Source organism: Megascapheus bottae, chromosome 10, assembly GCF_031878675.1.
Source record: "Megascapheus bottae isolate mThoBot1 chromosome 10, mThoBot2.hap1, whole genome shotgun sequence".
NCBI lineage: Eukaryota > Metazoa > Chordata > Mammalia > Rodentia > Geomyidae > Megascapheus > Megascapheus bottae.
In genome coordinates this window covers 63,203,177-63,229,644 of record NC_143518.1, presented here as the reverse complement: position 1 = coordinate 63,229,644, position 26,468 = coordinate 63,203,177, and the positions used below count along the sequence as shown (strand labels likewise).

The following is a 26,468-nucleotide window of genomic DNA, read 5'->3' as shown; positions in this document are numbered from 1 at the left end:
TAGCACTACCATAAATCCCACAAAGTTTATAAACTTTGTAGTCATTCATACTTATTAATCTCAAAATTTTCATACTGCAGCAAGTATCAAATATACACAGCAGCTAAAAATTAATGAGCATGTATGTACCAAGTATTGATCTTTACCTTTGCTATCAGTTATATGTAATTACTTTGCCTCTGATCTTTGTTTCCCATGAACCTGGAGACTTTACAACACAGGGAATTTATCTTATTCCTTACTCTCATTCCTGGTAAAACTAACACCTAGTAGGCACTGAATGAATATGTGCTGAATTTTTTGAGTTTTAATATTTCAGTTTTTACTGTTAGTCACAACTTATGGACGTTACCAAAACACAACAGAATAGAAAACATGGTATTACAATTTTAAAAAATCCTTCCTGAAGCTTTTCTTCTGGTTTACATGATGTATCCCACATAAAATCGTTTTGTTTGTTTTGTTTCTCAGTACTGGGTGAGTGTTTCAACGCTGAGCAGTCTTGACTTTTTTTTACCATGGGTAACAATAGTCACAAGTCTGAAAATTGCTGCTTTGTGTGCATTACACATTTGTTTCTCTAATAGCCCAGAACGTACAATTTCTATATATCAAGAATGGACATTTCTAAAGGATACATGTATTGTTGGAGATAGCAACGTTTAAATATAGATATCACTTCTCCAAGTTAATCATTCATATGAGTACTAACCTGAGAAAATTTGAAATAACGAAATAATACCTTTGACTTGATCAATGAAGGAAAACATAGGCTTTGAATGACCGGCCTGAATTGCATATCTGGTTCATCACTAACCAGTTAGTGTGGGCTTTGGCCTATATATAACTTAACCACTCTGAGCTTTAGCCTCCCCGGGTGTAAAATGGGGATATTCATAAGGTGGTTGTAATTTGTAAAGTATCCACTGTACGTAAGAAGCCAGTCCCAACCCATAGAAGTGGCTATGTCCCAAGAATGACTCGTGTTCTGCCGCTGGTCTTGTAAGTCACACTGGACCCCCTACTCCATGATTTGAATATGCAAGTGGGAATTGGGAACTGATTGTATTTAACCACCGAGTATGAAACAAGACAAAACTGACATTGGGTGGTCCAAGAATCTTGGCTGGCACTTAAGAAGGATCCCCAAGATCAGGGCAAGACCTGGGAGACTCGGAGGAAACAGCTTAACCCTAAGAACAAGTCCAAAGCGTGTGGGCCGCATTCTCCTGCCTTGGCAGCCCGGCTGGAGCCAAAATAAGATGTTAGGAAAGACACCTGTCCGCTCCCGCCCGCTGCGCCCTGGGTACCGGGGCAACTCACCCCGGAGACTCCGCTGGTATTGCCCCAGACTCTCCTCCAGGGCAGAGTGCCCTGGGGACTTCGCCATGGGCCCAGAGGTGCGAGTTGTGCAGCGGAAAGTCCAGTGCACGCCCCTCGGAGGCCAGGCCTAGTACCGAGCGACGCCCGCCAGCTCTGTAACGCCGCTGTCACCCAGGGACCCGGAGTCCCGAACCCAGCTCAGGGGCACTTCCTAACCACTGGCCCTCGAGGTGCACGTCGGGAGTTGTAGTCCGCAGGCTCGAGGCCAGCAGCCTTGAGGATACGCGGGGCTTTCCGGCTACACTACTACTCCCAGGAGGCTCCACGCTCCGGGCCCCGCACTGGCGTTGGGTCGCCGAAGCCTGTTGCTAGGAGACGGGCGAGGAGGCCGCGCCAATTCCCTCCAGCACAGCCTGGCCTAGTCCCGCCTTCCACCCGTCCTCCTGAAGACCGGACCACCGGCGGGGGGACGGACCGGGCTCGCCCTCGGGCGGCTCTGACGCTTCCCGGAGTGCGGCCACGCAGCTGTCCCCGGAGGCCCCTCGAGAACGCCCATCACAAGCGCCGGAGCCCTAGTCTAGTTGCGCTGTCTGTCCAAACAGCCAAATCCTCCACAACAAGGATTTCCGAATGTTCCCCACAGCCCGGCCGTGAAGACGGCCGGCCCCGCAGTCCTCCGGAGCCCCGCCAGCCAGCCTCCAGCGGGAGCTGCAGCAGTCCTCGCTCGGGGGCCCGGGCCCAGGCCGGGACGGGCCTTATTGTTCGAGCCAGCCCTGGGCACGCGTGCGCAGTGGGCAGCGGAGCAGCGCGGGGGTGAGACCCTCGGCGAAGCCCCCTTCCATTGTCTGGGCCCGGCGCCTGCGCACTGGGCTCCGCAGGGCCGCGGCAGGCGGAGGGAGCGGGCCTGGCTCCTCGCCCTGTCCCCGGCGCCTGCGCACTGCGCGGCCGCTCGCTGCCGTTACCGCTATGTGTGGGGCGTGTGTGGAATAACGTTATTGCCCGGCGGAGCCTCAGGCCCCGGAACCCGGCCGCGGCGATAGCGGCGACGCCGACGACGCCGCCGGGGTGGGGGGAGGACGGCGCGCCGGCGACTCACGGGACGCGACACGCCCCGCCTCCCCGTCCGGTCCCTCTCCACGGCGAGGGGTAAGTGATGCGCCCGGTGGCTCCCGGCGGCCGCCGCTGCCTCTCGTCGTCGTCCTCCTCCTCCTCCTCCGGGATGGCGGGCGGGCGGGGGGCGCGGCCCGGACGCTCCGCGCGGTCGCCACCCCGGGGCCCCCGGCCGGCCCGGGAGGGCCGCGCTCCCTTCCCCCACCCCGCCCCGCCCGGCCGGGCCGCGACCCTGCGGGTCCCCTCCGGACGCCCCGCGCTCGGGGCGGGGCGGGTGGGGCGGCCCGGGGCTCGGCCCGCGCTTTGTGCGGCGCCCCCTCGGCCGTGGCCCTGCGTGCGGGGCGCGGGCGCCGCGCCGCTGCGGCGGCTGCGGAAAGGAATTGTCCCGGACGCCGGCCACCACCCCGGCGCCCGGCCCTTTCGTACGGCCGGCGTCCGCGCGGTCGGAGGACCGGGCCCCGGGCGCCCCGGCGTCACGCACCCCGCCGGGAGGCCGCGCCTCGCACGCGAGGCCGGGGGAGACACGGGGTCTCCTGGCGGCTGCATTGTCCTAAGACTCCCGTGTAGGGTTCGGTACAGTTCTCTGCTATTTTATGCTCGGGGGGTTGGGGGGCGGAAAATACATAGCAGCTGCTTAACACTGGGCGGGAAGACGGATTTAGATCCGGAACCTCCTGCTCCCGTTCCCTGCCTTCCAGCCAGAGCTTTACTGGTGTATTTTTCAAGAATGTAAAGAAGGCAGAGATCAAGGTGATCGATGCAAGATTGCTAAGTGACGTGGAAGACAGAAGGAGGAATGGGGCTGACAGGCTGTTGTGCAGCAGGGAAATGAAGCAGCACAATCATTATTTTCCTCCCCCCCCCCCCCATCGAATCCGTTCTTGTTCCTAAGGGAATAGGTTAGGAAACATCTTTCCCTTTCGTTATCTAAGCAATCAAAACAATTAAAAAAAAATAGGTCTGGCCTCTTTCTGTTTCTGCAGTTTATTTTTTTTTATTCTGTTCATGAAAATGCAGCCATCTGAGGGGAATTTGTTAAAAAGCAATGGGTATATTTGGTTGGAAAGGCATCTTTTAAAATGATTTGAAAATGAGGCTTTCAATGCTTAACAGTCCTTTGCTGACGTTTCTGCTTTAAGCAAGCGGAAGAGAGGATGGAGGAGAAAGGGGAGGGGCAGGTGGAAGAATAATGGGCGAACTGAGAGTTACTGTGGGTGATACAGTCTCTACTACAACTTCTCTCATATAATCCTACCTAGTTATGCTTCACAGATTTGGGGGATTCGCCTCTGGAACGTGTGGCTTCAACCCAACCTGGGTTTCTTTTTCTTTCTTTCTTTTCTTCTTCTTTTTTTTTTTTTTAAGGAACTAAAGTGCCCTTAGTTCTTCTTGACATTGTAAGTACTGTAGAAGTTTGAAATTTAGTCTGGTTTTTGTTGGTGTTGTTTGTCTTGTTCTTTTTGTTCATTTGGGGCACAGTTTGTACCTTGTAGTCCCGGCTAGCCTCCCAACTCACGATCCTGCTACTTCAGCCTCCCTGGGGTCTGGATTACAGGCAGCACCCTTCTTCCCTGCCACAGGATAGATAGTCTTAAGTGTACTTGGCAGAGACAGAGGAAGACAAAGTTTGAAAGTTTTGCAAGCCAGACTATTGAGAAAACATAGCCAAATGAAACATAGGTCTGTCTCCTCTAGTCTTGCATTTGTAAAATTGTAGGGAAAGCTATGCTGATACAGTAAGTTGTTGATATCCTTGAACTTGATTCACATAGTTGTGTTGAAGTAGTCTTTGTCTTTGTGAAGTAGAATATGTAGTTTTACAAAGTAACTTAAAGAAAGATGTTCTTAATTTGTGCTTTTCTTAAAAAACTATCTACTGGAAGGCTTCCACCACTTAGTAGTAACCAAATTATTGCAAACTTAAAATGTCCACAAGACAGAAGTCATAATATTCATCTTTCTTCAATTAACAAATTATATATATATATATGACTTTCAACTTAAACCAGGGTTTACATTTGAGAAAACATAGCTTTATTTTTTAAATTATGCTGGTTTCACAATAAAATGTTTCTTGATGTTGACCTGTGTGATTTTAGCCTTTTAATGCTATACTTTACTGTATTAGGCATTTTCTTTTTTAATATAATTTTTTATTGTGATTGATAGAAGGGTTACATTATATTCACCAGATAGAAGGTGTATAACTTCACAAACATTGATACCCTTTCTCATGACATGGTCCCCATTTCCCTCCCCCGCTTAGTTTGATTTCCCCCCTTCCCTATCCAATTTCAAATAACCAATTAAGCACATATAAAATATATCAGATAACAAGGTGAAATATTGTAACAATATGAGATAACCAAGGGATGGCAAAAGAGATGAGAGATGACATAGTACATTAAGGACAACAGTCACTCATTATATGGCTTTTATTTCCTTATCCTGGAGGTCCTTACATTTAGTGTCTTACTGTTTGGCCTAATGTCTCTAGATTTTGTTCTATTGTAAATCTCTGCTAGGAGAGCCCAAGGTTTCTACTGATTATGACAAATGAGGGAGACTATTGGGCTTATGTTCCTTTGAGTCTGGCTTACTTCACTTAATATGATTTTTTTCTAAGTCTTTCCATTTCCTTACAAATGGGGCGATGTCATTCTTTCTGACAGCAGCATAGAATTCCATTGTGTATAAATACCACATCTTGTTGATCCACTCATCAACTGAGGGACATCTGGGTTGGTTCCATATCTTTGCTATGGTAAATAGTGCTGCAATGAACATCATTGTGCTAGTGGATTTAGTATGCCCTTGTTTCTGGACGATTGGGTAAATGCCAAGTAGTGGAATTGCTGGGTCATAGGGGAGCTCTATGTTTAGTCTTTTGAGGAACCGCCATATTGCTTTCCATAGTGGTTGAACGAGTTTGCACTGCCACCAACAGTGTAGTAGTGATCCCTCCTGGCCACATCCCCTCTAGCATCTGTTGTTATTAGTTTTCTTGATCCTGGCCATTCTAATTGGAGTGAGGTAAAATCTTTAGAGTTGTTTTGATTTGCATTTCGTTTATGACCAGAGATGTGGAGCATTTCTTCATGTGTCTATAGGCCATTTTTGTTTCTTCTTCAGAGAAGACTCTTTTTAAGTTGTATTAGGCATTTTCTGTAGAACTTATTTCAACCAACTTGAACATACTCTGTGAACTATATATGTGACATATTCAGTCAGAATTCAGATGTATTTTATTGGTCAATCCCATGTTATTGTAAAATTATTTTGGATGGAATAATAAGTATTCTTCAGTGTCCTATTTTAGCATTCAGGTGATGTAACATTGTGATCATTAACATTCATCTGTTTTGGTAAAAATTAGGTTTATGCTTAATGAGGAAAACTCAGATCATCTTTTTAAAAATTAAACTTGTTAGTCATGGGAATTTGTGATAATAACCACCCTTTGTTAAATGGGATTTATTTACTTAAATATATTGTGAGGAGTGTGTTCAGCAACAAGTTAGATATTTTGAAGTATAAAAAGAATAATAAGAAAGGAAAGGCACAGAAATGGGAGGACAAAGAGTGAACATATACAGCAGTGGTTCTCACTATTTTATTGAAAATAAACTATAGTTTGCAGGGGGGAGAGAGGGGCATTGTCCAAAAAGAGATGTACTCATTACCTGACTTATGTAACTGTAACTTCTGTATATTACCTTTATAATAACAAAAAATTTAAAAGAATAAGAAAATAAGTTGCTAATCAAACTGGTTATGGCCAGTTTGGTTGAAATAATTATACATGAAAGCCAACATGAAAGAATAGCTAATACATATGCAAAGCCTACTTTTATATCAAAGGTAAAAAAAAAGAAACTGAAAAAAGAAAAGATTAAAGGAAATGTCATAAAAATTACTTATATACCAATAAGTATTACATAGAAGTGGGAAAGAATCTCTCAAAAAGCATAGATCTAAAAACAAGTCAGACATAGCAAAAAACGAGTCATTATTTATGTATGTTATACACATTTGAAGTTGAACAGATTTTAGACACGAAAGCTACTGAATAAGTTTCTGTGGCATATTGTTTCTGTGGCATATTACCAAGTTATAATTGAACCTTTCTGGTTTTGACCAAAGCCAAGTTTCTACCCATCTTTCATTAGAAGTTAAATGGGCAAATACTTACTCTCTTCCTCTGATTCAAAGTTAGAATTGGAAGAAACTTTACAAGTTGCTCATACAACTTGCAACCCACTACTATTCCTGATACTTTTCTCTTCAGGAATTTTTTTTTTTTGATCAATCAAGGGGATTTTGTTTTGACATGTCCGTGGATGCATACAATATACTATGATCAGACTCACCCCCTCTGTCACTGTTCCTCCTCCTTCCTCTGCTCCAGAGATGTTTTTGAATGTGGCTTCATCGTGATTCTTTCCCTGAGCATGAGAGAAAGCCCATTTAGGTTAATGAAAAAAAAAAATGTTACTAGAGCATTAGGACTGATGGCTTGCCAACAGACTAGATTCAGCTATCTGTCAACTTAAGAGTAGTGACTGGTGATGAAGCAAGAAAGAATTATTTCCGATGGCTACTCTGGGAAGGATCCCAGGGTCCTGTCTTTGTGGTTACTGGTCATAGTCCTAAGGTTCTGTAGAGGAAAGAGGAAGGTAGGGGAAGCAGAAGCAAGCATAGTCACATAGTATTGGTCTGACTGTGTGCTGATTGAGCATTGGCTTCCACTAGGTTTTTGCTGACTCAAGAGTATCATCATTACTTGGGGGGCAGCTAAGTTTCTGTCCTTTCTTTTCAGTAGCAAAGGTTTTGTTCCTGGTATGTAAGATAAACTAGGAAGGACTCTGAACAGGCAATGAACATAATCTGAGTTGGTCCAATTGTTTGGTTCCTTCAAGGGGAGCAAAGGCATCCCTGTTACAAAACCTTACTTAAATTAAGCTGGTACTGTTTTTCTGCTCAACTTCTTCCCATTTGTAGCAGTTTTATCACTAGAATGTTTTTCCCTTCAGTATATTAGCTTTCTACTAATACTTCTTACCTTATTAAATATTGCAACTTCATATACTATGATTTCCTTTGCCTTTCTTACCTCTGTAATTGGAGCCAGTCACTTTGGTCAATGCTATTCTTTATTATGATCTAGTTTCTATATTTTTTGTTTTGTAGTTATGGCCTGAATGCAGAGTGTACTGAAATTGTCTCTCTCTCTTTTTTTTTTTTTTTTTTTGCCAGTCCTGGGCTTGAGCCTGAGCACTGTCCTTGGACTTTCTCAAGGCTAGAGGTCTACCACTTGAGCCTCAGCACTACTTCTGGCTTTTTTCTATGTATGTGGTACTGAGGAATTGAACCCGGGTCTTCATGCATGCTAGGCAAGCACTCTACCACTAGGCCAAACTCCCAGCCCTGAAATTGTCTCTTATTTCTAGCCATACACTAGGGTTTACAGTCTAAAGAATGTCTTTCCTACTTCTTAGCAAAAACAATGAGGAGAAAAGTGTTCTGTGGCTTTCCAAGTTAAATTTATGTATTTAGGGATTTTTTTTTTCTTTAGATTCTCTGCTTATGCTTCTCTAGTGGAAATCTACTTCCTGTGTGTATGTGCTGGTACTGGGAATTGGGCCTCACACTTTTGCTTGGCTTTTTTGCTCAAGGCTAGTGTTTTACTTGAGCCACACTTCTTGCTCTTTACTGGCTAATTGGAGATAAGAATTTTACTGACTCTTCTGCTGAGGCAGGCTTTGAACTTTAATTCTCAAATCTCAGCCTCCCCAGTAACTATGATTTTAAACAGGAGCTATCATGTTTATGAAATTATATTTTTAGCAAGTAGTAAGCTTCTTTTGATGTTGTCATTTTTTTATTTTGCTTTGGTGTTTCTTTTTGGTTTGTTTTTGCTTTTGGTTGGCCATGGAGCTTGAACTCTGGGCCTGGCCACTGTCCCAGAGCTCTTCAGCTCAAAGCTAATGCTCTCCCACTTGAGCCACAGTGCCACTTCCAGTTTCTGGTGTTGAATTGGAGATAAGAGTCTCACAGACTTTTGTGCCCGGGCTGGCTTAGATCTCAGCCTCCTAAGTAGCTAGGATTAGTGGTGTGAGCCACCACGCCCAAGGTTTTAGTATTAAATCACAGATTAGAAGCACCTTATGATGGTTCCCACCTTGGTTTTAGAAAAAATTATTAAGAAGTACTCATTTACTTAGATCTCTCCCATTCTGTTTAAATTATATTTTGAAACCATAGTTTACCTTTATTCTCCACTGTTTCTCATCTTGTTGAATGTAGCCACAGTCAAATTTATTGAGATCTTTTTGAGTCATGATTGTCATCCAAGGGATTAGCTTCCCTTCCTGCCCTTTTGACATTTATAAATTTAACAAGCCAGATCTCTAATGTCTTCATCCTGGTGGCCTACTGGATATAGCCCAGGACAAAACCATGCAGACTTATAAATAGAACAAATGTTATATAAACAAATCATACTGGGGGAGTGGGAGGGATGTGATACAAAGATAGTGAAAATCATTTGTATAGCTTTGTTTTATTTAAGAATAATATTCTTGTATCCTCTAATAGTTAAAAATTCTTTTAACTTTGGATGAAATTAAAGTTTAGTAGGTGATATATAATCACATTATTATATAAGGTTAAGAACAAAACTGTTACATTCTCTTAATAGTGAAGGACCTGGATGAAATTAAAAGCTTGGAGGGAATTTTTTTTTTCAAGTTTAGTGCATGCTAGCTAATCATCAAGTAGCACATACCTATAATCCTAGCTACTTGCGAGGGTGAGGTCAGGAAGAGGATCAAGGCCAGCCTAGGCAAAAAAGTTCATAACAACCTTTCCAACTCACAGCTGGGCATAGTGGTACATTACTGACAGTTCAAGCTATGCAGGAAACAGAATCTCAGAGGACAGACACAGTTCCAGTCGAGGCTAGCCAGAAAAGTCTCTTAAGACTCCCATCTCCATAGAGAAGCTGGACACTGTGCTTCATACTTATGACCTAGCAACAACAAGAAACCTAAAAACTAGGCAGCAAGCAAGACCTCAGGGGTGGGGACCTGGATCAAGTGAGGCCCTGAGTTCAAAGCCCAATACCACCAAAAGAAAAAGAAAAGGAAACATCTTTGTTGAGTGCTATGTAAAATTACATATTCTAGATACAAAGTTAAAGTTAAGTAGAAATAGATGCTGTGCAGAAAAATTATTCAGAGTAAGAGTGAAAGATGGAAAACTGCATTTTTTTTTTTGTCTACGGGGCGGGGGTTGATACAGTCAAATGATTCAAAAGGTCCACTTTTTGAAACCCCTCTCAACTGAGAGTCTATTCTTTTCACTTTCAGTGAAGTTGCTGCAACAAAAAAATTTCATTTTTCTTAAAAGACAAAATGAAATTCCTTCCACTCCTATTCTTTGTATTAAGTGACCCAGTGACCTTTTTTCCTGATCCAATAAGTAACTTATTTTTTTAGATCCTTCAGTTCAAGCAAATGCAAATAAACAGGTGTTCTTAAATCTTCTTTCCTCATTCACAGAAAAGATTGCCTCTACATCTGTTATTTTCATGTGGTTGGGAGCATCTTCCTCTCCCTCCTTCCCCTCCTATCTTCTGTCAGATAATATTTAGCACATTTATACTGGAAAAGTTGACAATACATGTATGTATCTAGGTGGAGATTATTCTCTGTGTAACTAAGTGAAGAATTTCTATTCATATGGATGGCTGAATGAATTCAGAGAGTAGAGGCTACAGTTGATTGGAGTTTGGTAAGTAAGCAAAGAGAAGAGTAGCAATTGAGAATGGGTAAAGAGTTTATTGGTTAACTGTAAGTGCTGATAGAGTTCACTGAAAGCTTTTTGAAGGATGGCTCTGGCTCTTTTCATGGATAGCAAGTTACAGGGGTGCAGGAGAAATGAGCTAAGGAATGATTAGACTGCTATAGACTTAGGACATTGTTTAGAGCGGACAACCATGGTGATTGTTTCAGATTGTTTAGGAATATCTCATTAGTGTTAGTTTTAAAGAACTCTATTGGCTGTAGTGAGAAAAATACTTTTCATTCTGACTGTAGAAATTGTTTTTACATCCAAGAGGAAATATCAAGTAGGCAATGCGATATATAAACTTTCAGAGGTGACATTCAGGTTGAAGACAGATTTTTAAATGCTACCTGTAGACTTGAGAAGAGGCTTTAAGGGATTGAGACCTGATTCCATTGAAAAAGTAGCAAAAGAAGCCATCAGGAAAGACTGAAAGATAGCAGAAAGGTATGAAGAAACTAGAAAGAGTGCCCCAGAAGCCAAAAAAGGAAGTACTTTTAGAGAAGGACTGGTAGGTAAGTCACCTCCATCACTATAATCACCTGAATTATTCTTTTTGTTGTTGGTGGTGGTCATGGTCATGGTGCTTGGACACTGGCCTAGGCGCTGTCCCTGAGCTCTTCATCTTAAGGCTTCCACTCTACCCCTTGAGCCACAGCACCACTTCCGGTTTTCTAGTGGTTAATTCCAGATAAGAGTCTCACGGTCTTTAGTGCCTGGGCTGGCTTTGGACCAGGATCCTCAGATGTCAGCCTCCTGAGTAGCTAGGATTACAGGCGTGAGCCACTGTGCCCAGTTATCTGAATTATTGTTAAGAAAGGTGTATTTGTCAGTGGTCTCTGAGAAAGCTCTTCATTCTGGTTTATCAACAGGAATTTTCGATTATTCTTCTCTGGAAATTCCTAAATCTAAAAGCCTGAGCAAAGTTGTATTCATAAATAGGTCACTGTGGTTTCCTTTGTACATGGCCAGTGGCTGCTACTGAAATTTCAACAGGAAGGCTGTAAAGTTCATAAAAATTTATCAGGAACTGACATAGTATTACTGTTGTGTGGTATTGACTGTGTTGTTTAATCTCAGCTCTGTTTTATTTATAAATTAAAAGTAGTAATAGTAGAGAAACCACCTTAGAGGTTTATTGTGATGACCAAATGAGATTGATAATTACAGATAGGGATCTTACCTTATTTTTCCAAATGTGGTATTATCTCATCAATGTTATTGTTAAAGAACTGTGTTGACTATAGTGAGAAAAATACTTTTCATTCTGACCGTAGAAATCATTTTTACATCCTGTGTATTCCATGTCCAAGTCAGTTTTGCATATCATTTTATAGAATTGGGAGTAGAGCAAAAGGCCTGATACTAGGAGAGGGAAAGAAAAACCAAGCTTTGAGATAGCACTTTCCTCCAATCTTGAACTCTCTTTTTACTTCTAAACAGTGTCTAAATAATGAAAGTGAAGACAGTAAAAAAGTAAGAAAGCCCACATACTGGATTTTTTTGCTTCTGTTTTTCTTTCTTTCTTTTTTTTTTTTTAAGTAGATCAACAAGAATGTTTCTGTTTTAACAGACTTTTCTATGGATGGTATTGCATAAATGTTTATAAAATGTTACATGAAAAAAGAAAATGTACAAACTCAAATCTTACAAGCTGATTAGCACTCTTGAATTCAAGGCAGCCATCTAAAACACTGACAAGAGGAAACCATAGGATGGGGAAATGGAACCTACTTGATGATATGGCGTAAAGTATAAAATACTTATTTTGGTGAAAAAACAAACATTGGTTATAAATAGATGGCTTTTGGTAGGAAGCTTTTTGAGGCAGTAGTAAAAATATGGCAGATGAGGGCTCAATGACTGAGTCTGTACGTAGCATAGATTAGATCTTGGGCTCTGTCCTCATCATCCCATCAGGATTCAAGGAAGATTAAATTATTGGATACCCAGTTCTTTCAAATGCATAGTGGGAGACAGAAAGGGAAGGGGTGACAGTGTCTAGAAAGAAATATACTCTTTACCTGACTTACATAACTGTAACCACTCAGTACATCACTTTTGCAATAATAAAACTTTTACAGTCAAAAAAAAAGGATAGTATTTGCATAAAACCTATCCACATCCCCCAGTATGTTTTAAACCATCTCTATATTGTCTATAATAGTTAACACAATTTAGGAAATTTAGGAAATTGTTACATTATCTCACTTTGAAAAAAAAATAGTCCATACATAGACATTTGCATTGTTTCCTCATGTCACACTGATGATACCAGGAATCTTTTAGCTATTATAACTACTTTTTATTCTACAAATTACAGAAGTTTTTTTTTTCCCAAAGAAAATGGTATGTATATCTGAATTCTTCAGGCTAGTTATGCCTGGAGGTGATCTTCACTGACAGAATTCATGTATTGCACTTTATTAGAAATAATCACACTCCAGAATGTACTCAGTGAATTTTTACATGCCTCATGGTATTCTGGGAAGGACAAACCTGATATTTCAATGAGGATAACAAAGTATTCTGAAAGAATAGACTTAAAAATTCAATAACAGTTGAAGTGCTTATTGAAAAATTTTAACCAAAAAGTAAGACTTAATTGTTAACTAGTTTTTTTTTTTTGTAAATCATCCTGATGCTACCTTTCTCATTTAGTTAGACAAAGCACGTTTTCTACCAAGCCATCTTGATTGTAAATAACTGTGGGTTTCTATTTGTATAGCGTTAGAGTACACACTAACCATGTGTAAGCTTGCATGTTCAAATTAATTAAAATTAAATAAAATACAAATCTCAGTTGCGTATTTCAAGTATTCAATAGTTAACATGTGGCTTGTGGTCAACTTATAAGACTATGCAACATAGAACATTTCCATCGTCTTGCATTGGGGAAATATAAAGCTATTTGTAAACATTATAATTTGTCTGTAAGTAATAAAATTTTCATAGTTTAAGCTAATGATGAGCAACATATTATACAGCAGCGTACATTTGTGATGTCTTTATAAAAGGAATTTCTTTTTGCCAGTCCTGGTGTAACTTTTTTCCCCTAAAATAATTTCTTTAAGCATTTTATTTCAATGTTTTTATGAAAAATGTTTCATTACATTGTTAGTTTCATCAAATCTGTTTTTTAAGAATTGTAAAACTGCCATGCTGATATGGAATAAGTGGTCACGTTCACTTTTTTATGAGAAGCAATTTTTTTAGCATTAATGCTATTACAGGTTTCAACTGTAAATTCCATTTCTTATTGATACATTCATTTTAACTACTTTGTAAAAAAATTGTGTGTATGACAGATGATAAAGGTAAAAAGTTGAAGCACTCTAAAACAATTATTCCAAAATTATCATGACTATATGAGCACATAATTTTCCCCAGTGCTGAATTTGTTCACATTAGCATGGAGTATAAATCTTGGTAGAAATCCAAAACAAGCACAGCTGTGAATTTATTTTTTGGGAGTAACTGTTCAGATGTACAGAAGAGGGCAGGGATAGAAACAAACCAGTTTTCCCAGGAGAACATTTCATTATCTGTCCCAGATCAAGTTAATGATACAGCAAAGATGAATTTTGCAAGTATTCTAAGCATGTCAATTTCTCAGACATTCCCTCTGACCATCCAGCCTAAAGAGCACTGCCCTAAGCTACAATGTCATCCTTTTTTCTGTTTTTTTGTGTTTGTTTTTTTTTCCTCTCCAGTGCCACTGAATGGTCATTTATTTAACTATCTGTCTGTTTTTGCTTTCCTGAAATTAGCGACTTTTTTATATTGGTCTTTATCCTTTCCCTGATATCTGTAATGTGTAGTAATTATAAATGAATGAAAATGGATTAATTCATTTTATGATTGTATAACACTGGAATCTTTCGTAATTAGTGCTTAATATTTATATTCATTTCCAAGAACTGCATAATTTTAATTAAAAACAATTATGTAGTTATGCATAAAATAGTAAACATATGTTCCCTTCATATATATGATTAAAAGGGGTTACAGAAAACTATATGTTTGCTTTTACAATGTGATCTACATTTATCATGCTGAAATGTAACCTCAGTTACTTTAACAAAAACATGATTTAAGAAAATAAAGTTTAATGTCAAGGATAGTTTCTATTAAGGACTTACTATGGGGAAAATGTGAAATGGAAATTCTGAAATACACATTTAAATTTTTTTCACTTATTTTTTTAGGTACTTGGTTTAAAAAGACAGTACAAACTGGGTGCCTATGGCTTATGCCTGTAGTCCTAGCTGCTCAGAAGGCTGAGATCTGAGGACTGAGATGTGAAGCCAGCGGGGCAGGAAAGTCCATGAGACTTTTTATCTCTAATTAATCAAAGAAAAAGCCAGAAGTAGTGTTGGGGCTTACATGGTAGAGTGCTAGCCTTGAGCAAAAGTAGTTTAGGGACAACACCCACACCCAAAGTTCAAGGCCCAGGACCAACCCCCCCCCAAAAAAAAAAAAAAAAAACCAGAGAGAAGAGAAATTATAAAAACTTGTAAAGTTCATGAAGTTCTAAGAGAGGGTTTTGGGTGCGTGTGTGTACATGCATGTGCAGTGAACTGGGCCTTGAGTTTAGGGCCTTACATTATCACTTAGATTTTTCTGCTCGAGACTAATACACTGACATTTGAGCCACATCTCAGATTACCTGGGTGGCTTCAAGCCAGGAACTTCAGATCTCAGCCTCTGGAGTAATTAGAATTACAGGTGTGAGTTACCAGTGCTCAGCAGTGAGCTTATTGTGATTTATAAGTCCTATTGCTGGCTGAAATGACAACATTTATCATTTTCTTTCCCTTTGTTTACATTTTTACTTGTTTTATTAGGGAAAATCACATTTGGGAAATAGAGGTAAGCTTTGAGCCAGATACGTAGAGATCATTATCACTCTTTCCTGCCTCCAGAGGAAAAGAAGAAAAGTTGTCACATGGATGCAGAAGTAGATAATACTTTATTAAAATAAAAATACCTAGGTTATAAGAAAGTATTTTCCACTGTGTACACTTAAGAGTTCTAATGTGAGAACACGTCTTAATGTGCAGTAGCAGAAATAACGGTCTAAGAAATTTATTCTTTGTAAAGCCCTCTTATGAGTCAGCCAGCTGATTTTAAGAGTGGACTGTCTTTAACATGTGATTCAGCTCAAGGAATTGAATACATTGATTTTGTATTCATTTGTTCTACAAACCATGTCTGTAATCTTTTTTGCCATGGGTTTTGTAATCCAGTATTTCATGGCTGAAATGTCATTACCTGTCTCATAACTTTAAAGTTACACTAATTATTATCAAACCCCTTTTCCCATCATTCCTCAATTTGAATTATATGACCAAAACCAATATTCTTTAACATAAATAAAAGCAGTAAAATACACATTGTTAAAACCTAGAGTGTAAGTAAAGCTGTTTGCTCTGCTTAACAACTACATGGATTTCGTTTCGTCTCTTTTTAGATCTAAACATAAATAATAAACTTTTAATTAACTGAAGTGTACTGTGATTCCAAGAAGAGTTAATTATTAAACATGTCAGGAACATGGAAATGAAACAGTGAAAATGTGTTGGTTTTATGTTTGTCTGAACTCTAAATGTTGAGCTTTAAACTTTTCCTTTTTTTGAATGAGGGAAAGCCTATGTTCTCAAGAGATAAATAAAGGAGTGCTCCAAGAGGTCTGTGACTTAATGTTTAATGGCTAGATTAACTGTAAAGGGTTGGTAACCTGCTTCTAGAAATGTTCAGGTTATCCGAACTTCCAGACATGTATCAACTCCAGAACTATTCATTCATCCATTTAAATAAGCTTTGTGGGGGCTGGGAATTTGGCCTAGTGGTAGTATGCTTGCCTAACATGCACAAATACCTGGGTTCAGCTTTCTCAATACCATATACATAAGAAAGGCCGGAAGTGGTGCTCTGGTTCAAGTGGTAGAGCTCTAACCTTGAGATAGCCCAAGGGCAATGCTCAGGCCCTGAGTTCAAGCCCCGTGACTAGGGGGTAAAAAAAAAAGATTGTTGATTCACACTTGTAATCCTAGCTACTCAGGAGGCTGAGAACTGAGAAACATAGCTCAGAGCCAGCCTGGGCAGGAAAGTCTGTGGGTCTCTTATCTCTAAATAACCATCAGAAAACCGGAACTGGCACAGTTGCTTCAAGTGGTAGAGCATTAGCCTTAAGCGGAAAAGCTCAGTGACAGCACCCAGGCCCAGACTGAGTTCAAGCTACTTGGCCCACCATCCTTCCCCCTCAAAAATAGCTTGTCCAATATTGGCATGGGTGATACTGCTGTCAGCTCCAAAATACAGAGATGCAATGTCTGTATGTCAGCCCTCTTCTAATTTGGAGGGGTACCATCTGTTCTGAGTAAGCTATGTGGAAAACATAAATGGATGGATGTACTTGTGTCTTTCTACCATATCATAGTTTATTGAAATTCAAATAAATGCACACGCATTTTGTTGGCACTAATTTGCTTGATAGCCATCAGCCAAATGGCAGTCTTTTATTCCAATGTTAATTACTGACATTAAGTAATAATATTAGGCCACAGGAAGCTACGAAGAATTAATATCACCTTAGAGTTCTAAGAGATCTTGCTGTCTAGGTGAAAACTAGAGTTGATAAAGATGTACATTCACCTAGCTGTTGAAGCATGGTGGGGTCAGACATCAAAGCTGTTGCTTTATGCTGGTCCAAGGTACAGAGCTGATTTCAGTCTTACTGGATCTGACAAATGGCAGTTCAAAAATCCATAACTCCAGTGACCCACTGTCAAGCCCAGGAACTGAACTCAGCTGAAGCCATGGAGTCAAGAGTACTTTGCCTTTTGATCCCAGACTTGTACAGAGAGAGTAGGGGTAGTGGGGGGGGGAAGGAGGAGGGATGCACATACATACATATACATATGCACATATAAACACAGATTATGAAACTCTTAGACCCTGCATGTGTTTAGAGTTAACATTCTAAGTCATACACAGATGTATTGCCATTCCTGGGACTTGAACTCAGGGCCTTGACATTGTCCCTGAGCTGCTTTTACTCAAGACTAGCACTCTGTCACCTGAGACAGAGTGCCCCTTCTGGCTTTTTCTGTTTCTGTGCTACTGAGGAATCAACCCAGGGCTTCCTACATGCTAGGCAAGTACTCTACCACTAAGCCATATTCCCAGCCCCATGGATTAATTTTAAAGAGTAATGAGTCAATACTATGTGGTTCAAATCCCGAAACTTAATTTAAAGTTTTTGGGCTATTTTTTAATCTCCTAAATTATTTATTGCATAAAATTCTTCTGTTGCAGTAGATAGCAAAAGCAGTACCCTAGATACTACAACAAATCCATTTACTTGAATTTAGTAGATCTTTTTTTTTTTGGTCAGTCATGGTACTTGAACTCTGGGCTTGGGCACTACCCTTGAGCTTTTCATCTCAAGGCTACTGCTCTACCCCTTGAGCCACAGCACCACTTACACTTTTCTGATTGTTAATTGTAGGTAAGAGTCTCACCAACTTTAGTGCCTGGGCTGGCTTTGAACCTCAGTCCTCAGATTTCAGTGTCCTGAACAGCTAGGATTACAGGTGTGAGCCACCACTCCTGGCAGTAAATCTTTTTACTTAATTTGGAAGAGTGACATTTGTTTTTACAATAACATCTCACCTCTAGAATTGTGCCTACCAACTAAAGAACAAAAAATAGCACACCTAAAGTCATCAGAGTGGCAATATTTATGTCATAACAGCCTGTGAGACTACATATACTGGCTGAATATCCCTTATTCAAAATACTGAACACCACTGTGTTTCCAGTTTGCATTTCTTGGATTTGGGACTTTTGGTCTAGAAGCATTCCTAATCTGAAAGTTTAAAATCTGAAACTGTGCTCCAAAATATGAAACCCTTTGAAAATCATGCTGGAAATCCTGTTTTCTGGTTAGGGATGCCCAACCTGTAATTTAAACGACAAAAAAATGTGTTTGGGTTTTATTTGTTTGTTGTAGGTCTAGTTTTAGTACATTTATATATTTTTCAGGCATTGCAGGAGGAAGCATGGCTGTTACAATGAATCTGCTGATAAGAGAGGAAAGCAAAACCATGAAGAACACAAGTAAAGTATCTTGTATATAATTATATGGAATATATAATTAGGATAGGTACATTGTTACTCCATATTAATTTCTGAGGAAGTCACGTAGAGTTTGTTTTTTACAACATAGGTTGGTTGTTAGTAATGATTATGAACCACTAATAAAATTTATTAGAATTCATTATTTTGAGTTGAAAAGATAAATATAAAATGTATTCAAAATTATTTTACCCAAAGTGCTAAAACTGAAAACTGGTATCTGTACTATACACACTTCGGCTTTGGAGCTTAATAGCCTTTGTTAATCTGTTTAACTCTTCCTTTGTAAAGTGAGAAGTATGTCTGTGGTCCAACAGAATTCTATTAAACCAGTGGGGCGCCAGTGGCACACACCTGTATTCCCAGGTACTCAGTAGGCTGAGATCTGAGGATCGAAGTCCAAAGCCAGCCCAGGCCTAAAAGTTCATGAGACCCTTATCTCCAGTAAACCACCAGAAAACCTGAACTGGAACTGTGGAGCACTAGCATTAAGCTGAAGAGCTCAGGGACAGTACTCTGGCCCAGAGTTCAAGCCCTACAACCAACCAAAAAAAAAAAAGAAAGAAAGAAAGAAAGAAAATTCTATTAAACCATACTTCGTCTTTAATTTAGAGAAAACTGTTAGGTTTCAGGAAACTCTTAAGTGTCTAGTATGGCTTGTGCTAAGGCAGACAAAAACACATGAAGTTTGGTTCCAAATAATGACATTTTGTCAATTATTGGCTACTTATGCAGTGATGGTCCCTTAATGCTGTATTGCCTGGTGCTATTGTAGCTGTCTTTGTATAAATACACTTCATAGTATTCACCTAAAGATTAATTTCATAGTAAGTTGAAGAGACCCGTAAGGCAAAAATCACGTGTTTTTTCTCTAACCTCAGTTGTTTGTTTCAGTGTGGCAGAGCTGTCTGAAAGTGCATCTTGCTACTGAATGCATCTTGATCATAGATAGAATTATACTGCATATCGCTATTGTAGGAAAATCTCCAAAGTCAAAGTATAGTTCATGTTGAATGTATGCATGTTTGAACATAGTAAAGTTCATGTTTCCCTATTATAAGTGGATTATCAAATGATAGAAAACAAAATGAGGGTGGATTTTTTGGTTTTTTTTTTTTACATACCTTATTTAAAAATAGAGAAATAAAGCAGAGACTGTCTGAGTGACTTTTTTAGAAACTACATTGAAGTGTTGGAGTTGTGGCTTTAGCAGTATTATGCGGGACTAGCAAGTATAAGACCCTGAGTTCAAACTTCCAGTGACAAAAAATGAAAATGTTTGAAACTGCCATAAAATACAGAAGTGCTCCTTTCCCGTGAAGAATATATCCTCAGATATTGCTTGGATACCTAAAACCATGGAGGGTATCAAACACTTCCTATTCTGTGTTTTTCTCCTATATATACATACATGGCATAAAGCTTAATTTATACATTAGAACCTTTCAAGTTTCTAATAAAGCAACTCTAACAATATACTGTTGAAAATATCATGTGAATATAGTCAGTCAGGTGTTGTGTCCTGCCCTCCCCTGTGGTGTGTAAGATGCTGCAGTACCTGTGTGAGAAGATGGGTAAGGTGAATGATGCAGGGGATGGAGAAAGTAAGAGAAAAACCAAGTTTCTCAGCACACTAGTAATTTACAACTTATGAACAGTGGCTCATGCCTGTAATTCTAGCCACTCAGGAGCCTGAGATCTGAAGATCCTGGCATGAAACCAGCCCAGGCAGGAATGTCCATGACACTCATTCCAGTTAATCACCAAAAAACTGAAAGTGGTCCTGTGGCTCAAGTGGTAGAGTACTCGTCTTGAGCAGCACAAAGAGGCTCAGGGACAGAGCCTACTCTTTGAGTTCAATTCCCAGACCTGTATGTATGTTATTCATACATACCTGCATGCATGCATGCATACATACATGTAAAATAAAACTGAAGTGTTGGTCTATGAAAGTTTCCAGTTTATATATTTGAATACCATGTTAACTGAAATTGAAACCAGAAAGTAAATTTTGCAGTGTATAAATAGAACCTGTTCTTTTATTCCGTCTTTGTCTTTTAGTAGAAAATTTTCTATTTAATATGATTTCTGATAAAGGTTTTACCTCAATTTTGTTTAGTTTTATAAATGTTACAGTTTTCCCAAAAATTTCATTATTGCCTTTTAAAATTTTTAATTATTGTGTACTTTAGTATTTTATTCCTTTGTTTCACTTTTCTCTGTATATTTTAGTTGTTTTCTTAATAACTTGGATTTTTTTCTTACATGCTGTAATTAATATCTTAAAGTTATAAACCAAGATTAAGTAATATCAACTCAGTATTCTCTATTTCTGGGTGTATCCATTATTCTATCCTTGTATTGCAGTTGTTATGGGCTTAACTTTATAGATTGTTTACCAAGTAATCAATTTATGATTTCTGTTTTCTGCCTTTATCAAATCATTCAGGAAAAAAGAAATGTTACAAATTATGTCCAAAGTGCAGTAACACAGATCTGGTGGTATAGTTCAGTGGTAGTTGTCTAGCTAGTATGAAGCCTTCGGTTCTGTCCCTAGCTCTGCTTAAAAAGATAGTTTATTAGCTGGCCCAATGGCTCATGCCTGTAATCCTAGCTACTACTGAGGCTGAGATCTAAGGATCACAGTTCAAAGCTAGTCCATTAATACAAAGCTGGTAATCCAAAGTTGTGAGACTCTTACCTCCAATTAACCACTAAAAAATGGGAAGTGGGGCTGTGGCTCAAGGGTAGGGCAGTAGCCTTGAGCTGAAGAGCTCAGGGACAACACCAAGGCCAGAGTTCAAGCCCCATGACCCCCCCCCAAAAAAAAAGAAAGTTTATTAAAGAAACATACAGCAACACTGTATTTATTAACTTTATTTTTATTTATTTTTATTTTTTTCTCAGTCCTGGGCTTAAGCTCAGGGCCTGAGCACTGTCCTTGGACTTTCTCAAGGCTAGAGCTCTACCACTTGACCCTCAGCACCACTTCCGGCTTTTTTCTATGTATGTGGTACCAAGGAATCGAACCCAGGTCTTCATACATGCTAGGCAAGCACTCTACCAAACTCCTGGCCCGTATTAACTTTATTTTATACTTTCTTATACTTAACTGACTTTTTTCTGTAGTTTTAGGTTACTCATTTTTATTGTTGTTGTTGCTTTTCCGAAATGTCTCCTTTTTACATTTTTTCCCCCTAAGGAAGTCTAATGAACTCAATCTTTTATTTCACTAGAAATATCTTAATTTTATTTATCTTTGTGCCAGTCTTAGGGCTTGACTCAAAGTAGGTGCTGCGCTCACCTTTTATTTTTTTTTTTTGGTGGGTCATGGAGCTTGGGCTCAGTCTGGGCACTGTCCAGAGCCCCACTGTCCCTGAGCTCTTCAGCTCAGGGCTACCGCCCTACCCTGAAGCCAAGCCCCACTTCCCTGTGTTCTAGAGGTTAATTGGAGGTAAGAGTCTCTGGTCCCTTTGTGCTTGGGCTAGCTTTGAACCTTGGTCTTCAGATCTCAGCCTTCTGAGTAGCTAGGATTACAGGTGTGAGCCACCAGACCTATCTAGCTTGCTATCATAGCTGAGCTGACCTCAAACTGCAGTGCTCTCATTCTCTGCCTCCTGAGTAGCTAGGATTACAGGCATGAATTACTACTTCTGGTTTAATTTCTGATTCATTTTTCAAAGATGACTTTGCTAGATCTAGAATTTGGTTGGTAATCACTTCTTTCAGGACTTTGTGGGTGCCATCTCCTTTCCTTTGTGAAATCCATAGTTTATGAAAGGAAATCTGTTGGTCTTACTGAGGGTCCCTGGTGCCTAGAGTTCTGTTTTCAAAGTTTCATTTTTTTTTAAGGTTTTGATACTTTGTAACATGTAGGGATCTCTGAGTTTATTTCTTCTTGGAGTTCTGTTGAAATTCTTCAAGATGTATAATGATCTGAATATGTATCTGAAGAATCAGATTTAGATTTTTTCCCATAGAATCTTCAACTATTATTGAATCTTATTTAAAAGTTGAAATCCTCTTTATTTTATTTTTTTATTATTATTTTTTTATGTGGGTCATGAGGCTTGGATTCAGCCTGGGCATTGTCCCTGAGCTTTTCAGCTCAAGGCTACTGCCCTACCCCTGGGCCTAGGCAATGTCCCTGAGCTCTTCAACCCAAGGCTACCACCCTATCCTGGAGCCAGGCCCCACTTCCCTTTTCTAAAGGTTAATTGGAGATAAGAGTCTCAGGTCCTTTTGTGCCTGGGCTGGATTTGAACCTTGATCCTTAGATCTCAGCCTCCTCAGCAGCTAGGATTACAGGCGTGAGCCACCCTACCCAGGCCTGAAATCTCCCTTTATGGCCTATGCATCATCTTAGCTGCATAATCGCTTTGTGTCATCAGTAAAGTTTGGCCTGCTATCTCTTCATTCAGCTAGTGAACTAATAAAGATTATTTAATAGATGCTCCAAAATAAGAAAACTGAAGAACAGTGGCTCACACCTGTAATCCTAGCTACTCAGGAGGAGGCTGAGATCTGAGGATAGGGGCTCAAAGCCTGGGCATGAAAGTCTGTGAGACTCTTATCTCTAATTAACTACTAGAAAACTAGAAGTGGCAATGTGGCTCAAGGTGTAGGGACAGTATCCAGGCCCAGAGTTCAAGTCCCATGACCGACAAAAAAAAAAAAGAAAAAGAAAAATGAACACATACTGTCTTTATGAATCCCTTGGGTGCTACAGAAGCCAATCATGGTTGAAGAGTGGTGGCCAGCCTTTATGCCATTCCCTCAGTAATCTGTGAGACATATCCAAAAAGGCAGAAGTGCAGCTGTGGTTCTCAAGTGCTAGAGCTCTAGCCTTGTGCACAAAAGCTCAGGAACAGTGCTCAGCCCTGATCAAGTTCCAGGATCAGCACTTTGAAGACTAGGTCCTTATTTCCTGTCTTGTCTCCAGAGTCCTTGTCATTACTGGCATAGTGGATGGGAAATGCATGATAGTAACTATTGCTATGGAAAAGGCTGAAACTTAATTTTAATACAAAATTCCAAAATGGTTTCTTCAGATATTTTCTGTAGTTACATCTTACTCTTTTCTTAATTCTGTGTATTTGATTGATTTCTTCCTTTTTATTGATAAACTACCTGAATTGTAGAAGCATTCTATATACAAAAATAATGCAGATTATTTAGTTGTATATTATAAATTCTAATTATATATTGCTACTATATAGTTATGTATTATAAAATCTCATATCACAGATATTTTGTGTGTGTATGTATATGCATTACAGTCACATAGGAAGTATGACTATAATTTTAATGCAGAAAGTATACTGTAACTTCCATATCTTGTTGACTAATGTGAAAGCTAAAAAATAATATAACTCTTTTCACATCTCAGTGAAACTTGGATTGTGTCATATACATGTTCAAACCAAAGGTCTCTTCTATTTCTTATTCCTTTTTTTTTTTTTTTTTTTTGGTTGATTGTGGCACTTGAACTCTGGGCTGGGCACTGTCCCTGAGCTCTTTAGGTCAAGGCTATTGCCTTACCCCTAGAGCCACAGCACCACTTTCATTTTTCAGGTGGTTAATTGGAGATAAGAGTCTGGACTTTCTTGCCCAGGCTGGCTTTGAACCATTATCTTCAGATCTCAACCTCCTGAGTAGCTAGGATTACAGGCCTGAGCCACCAGCACTGGGCTTCTTCTATCATTTACAGGAATCTAGATTGGACATACCTTAGCATCTCCAAAAAAACAACCAGGTGTGGTATTATTCATGCTGGGTCTTAGTAATATTTAGTATATAAAAAGAATTTTAAAACAGAGGAAGTGGCAGGAAGGCTTTCTTAGGGCAGATAGGGAAAGGGGACCAAGACATAAGAAAGGGTATCAATGTATGTGAATCAATGCACCTCCTATCTTGCAAATATAATGTAACCCTTCTATTAATTACAATAAAAATATATGAAAAAACAGCAGTTTTATATTACATTCCCACTTACAGAACTGAAGCTGCTGCATCATCTCAAGTCCCAATAAAGAATTTAAAATTTTACATTTTAGCTGAGTGAGGTGGCTCACACCTGTAATCCTAGCTACTCAGGAGGCTGAGATATGAGGGTCACAGTTCAAAACCAGCCTGAGCACAAAAGTCCATGAGATTCTTATGTCCAATTAACCACCAGAAAACCGGAAGTGGTACTCTAGCTGAAGTGGTAGGGCTGTAGCCTTGAGCTGTAGAGCTCAAGGATAGCACATAGGCCCAGAGTTGTTGGTTTTGTTTTTTATTTTGTTTTGTTTGTTTTTTGCCAGTCATGGGGCTTGAGCTCAGGGCCTGAGCACTGTCCCTGGACTTTTCACAAGGCTAGAGCTCCACCACTTGAGCCTCAGCACCACTTCCGGCCTTTTCTGTGTATATGGTACTGAGGAATAGAATCCAGGCCTTCATGCATGCTAGGCAAGCTCTCTACCACTAGGCCAAACTCCTGGCCCGAGGCCCAGAGTTTTAAGTCCCACAACCAACAACAACAAATTTACGTTTTGAGTATTAGATGTTGTTTTGCAGAAAATAAGAGGGGAAGTTTTCTTTTGGTGTACAGAGGTTGAATCAAAATTTCTTGAGAGAGACACTCTACCTCTTGAACTATCTCTCATACCCTTTTTGCTTTGTTGTTTTTAAATGGAGTCTCATACTTTTGCTCATGATAGGCTGTACCATGGTCGTTGTATGTGTGTTTCCTGTGTAGCTGGGACAGCAGGTATATATTATTATCTCTAGCTATTGACTGCCATGGGGGCTGGTTAACTTTTTGACCCACCTGGTCTTTAATTGCAATCCTGTGATCTGTGTGTCAAAAAAAACGTAGAATTAGTAGTAGCCACTGTGCCTGGCTAATGGTCCATTTTGGGCCTCCATAGTTATTAATTAGATATGTACACTTAGTTTGAATTTATTCTCCTTAAAACTATGAAATAGACATTTATTTGTACAGCACAGCTATTTTCTGATGCTAACATTGTACTAAGGTGGACATTTACTTGAAGATTATAGACTTTCATAGCTATTTTAAAGCCAGCATATTTTCAGAAATATGGTAAAACTTTACTGACTACCTATTTTTTTTAATCCTTTTCTTTTTAGTTGGACTCAGTGGAATGTGTGAGCTTATATCACTGATGACAACTAAATATATATTGGGTATAAAGGTTGATGATTGCAGTACTGTGGCCAGGCCTACTTACAGGATTTGTGAATAGACACTATAGCTAAGTATATCTGAATGTGTGTTTCTTTCCCTATTGCAGGATGACGTAGCTTTGCCAAAGACTCAGACGCTAAGCAGAAAATGAGCTTAACATCCTGGTTTTTGGTAAGCAGTGGAGGCACTCGCCACAGGCTGCCTCGGGAAATGATTTTTGTTGGAAGAGATGACTGCGAGCTCATGCTACAGGTATGCTTCTGTCTTTTGTATGCTACTACTCACCCCAGAAAAGACAAAATGCCATCTTACTCACTTAGATAGGAGATTCACTTAGATAGGACTAGAGAGCCACAGTGTTTACTTGTAAACTCTCTCTCTCTCTCTCTCTTTTTTTTTTTTTGCCAGGCTTGAACTCAGGGCCTGAGCACTGTCCTTGGACTTTTCTCAAGGCTAGAGCTCTACCACTTGAGCCACAGCACCACTTCCAGCTTTTTTCTGTGGGCCAAACTCCTGGCCCTCTGTCTCATTTTTTAATTCCAACATCATCTTTTTGCCCTTAAGTCATCTATAAACAAGTTTTAAATTTTGAGAATTGTATTTTTTAAAATGATGTCTTGGAACAGACACATTTCAGGTTGCACATTACTTAAATAAGCCCTGTAATTAGTGTATAAAATAGATATAGCATGAAGTAAAACTGAATTTAACCTATATTTAAAGATACTAAACTCAGTTACATTGATTCTTTTAGAATGATGCCACTATAGCTTGAACATAATTAAAGATTTTGGGGGTTTTGGAAATGAAATATATTTTTTGTATATAAGGTATTTAATATGTTGAAGTAAAT

General features: G+C 39.7%; 2 protein-coding genes across 11 annotated transcripts in view; one reads left to right on the top strand and one right to left on the bottom strand.

Annotated features, from left to right (window-relative positions):
- Positions 1–1,612, bottom strand: part of Sdccag8 (SHH signaling and ciliogenesis regulator SDCCAG8) — a 188,973-nt gene extending 187,361 nt beyond the window's left edge. The window contains exon 1 of the mRNA XM_090341503.1: positions 1,324–1,612. Coding sequence (XP_090197629.1) covers positions 1,324–1,390 — 67 coding nt within the window. The 5' untranslated portion in view covers positions 1,391–1,612. The remainder of the gene's footprint in view (positions 1–1,323) is intronic.
- A 695-nt stretch (positions 1,613–2,307) lies between these two features.
- The window catches only part of Cep170 (centrosomal protein 170), a 93,603-nt gene continuing 69,442 nt past the window's right edge, over positions 2,308–26,468 (top strand). For 5 of the 10 annotated variants that reach the window (XM_090341502.1, XM_090341500.1, XM_090341499.1 and 2 more), the window contains exons 1-2: positions 2,310–2,469; positions 25,722–25,867. In XM_090341502.1, the coding sequence (XP_090197628.1) occupies positions 25,763–25,867 (105 nt within the window). In that variant the 5' untranslated portion in view covers positions 2,310–2,469; positions 25,722–25,762. Of the gene's footprint in view, positions 2,470–18,330; positions 18,406–25,022; positions 25,175–25,721; positions 25,868–26,468 lie in introns of those variants that run through there. The other 5 variants (XM_090341501.1, XM_090341492.1, XM_090341493.1 and 2 more) reach the window with 4 other exon arrangements.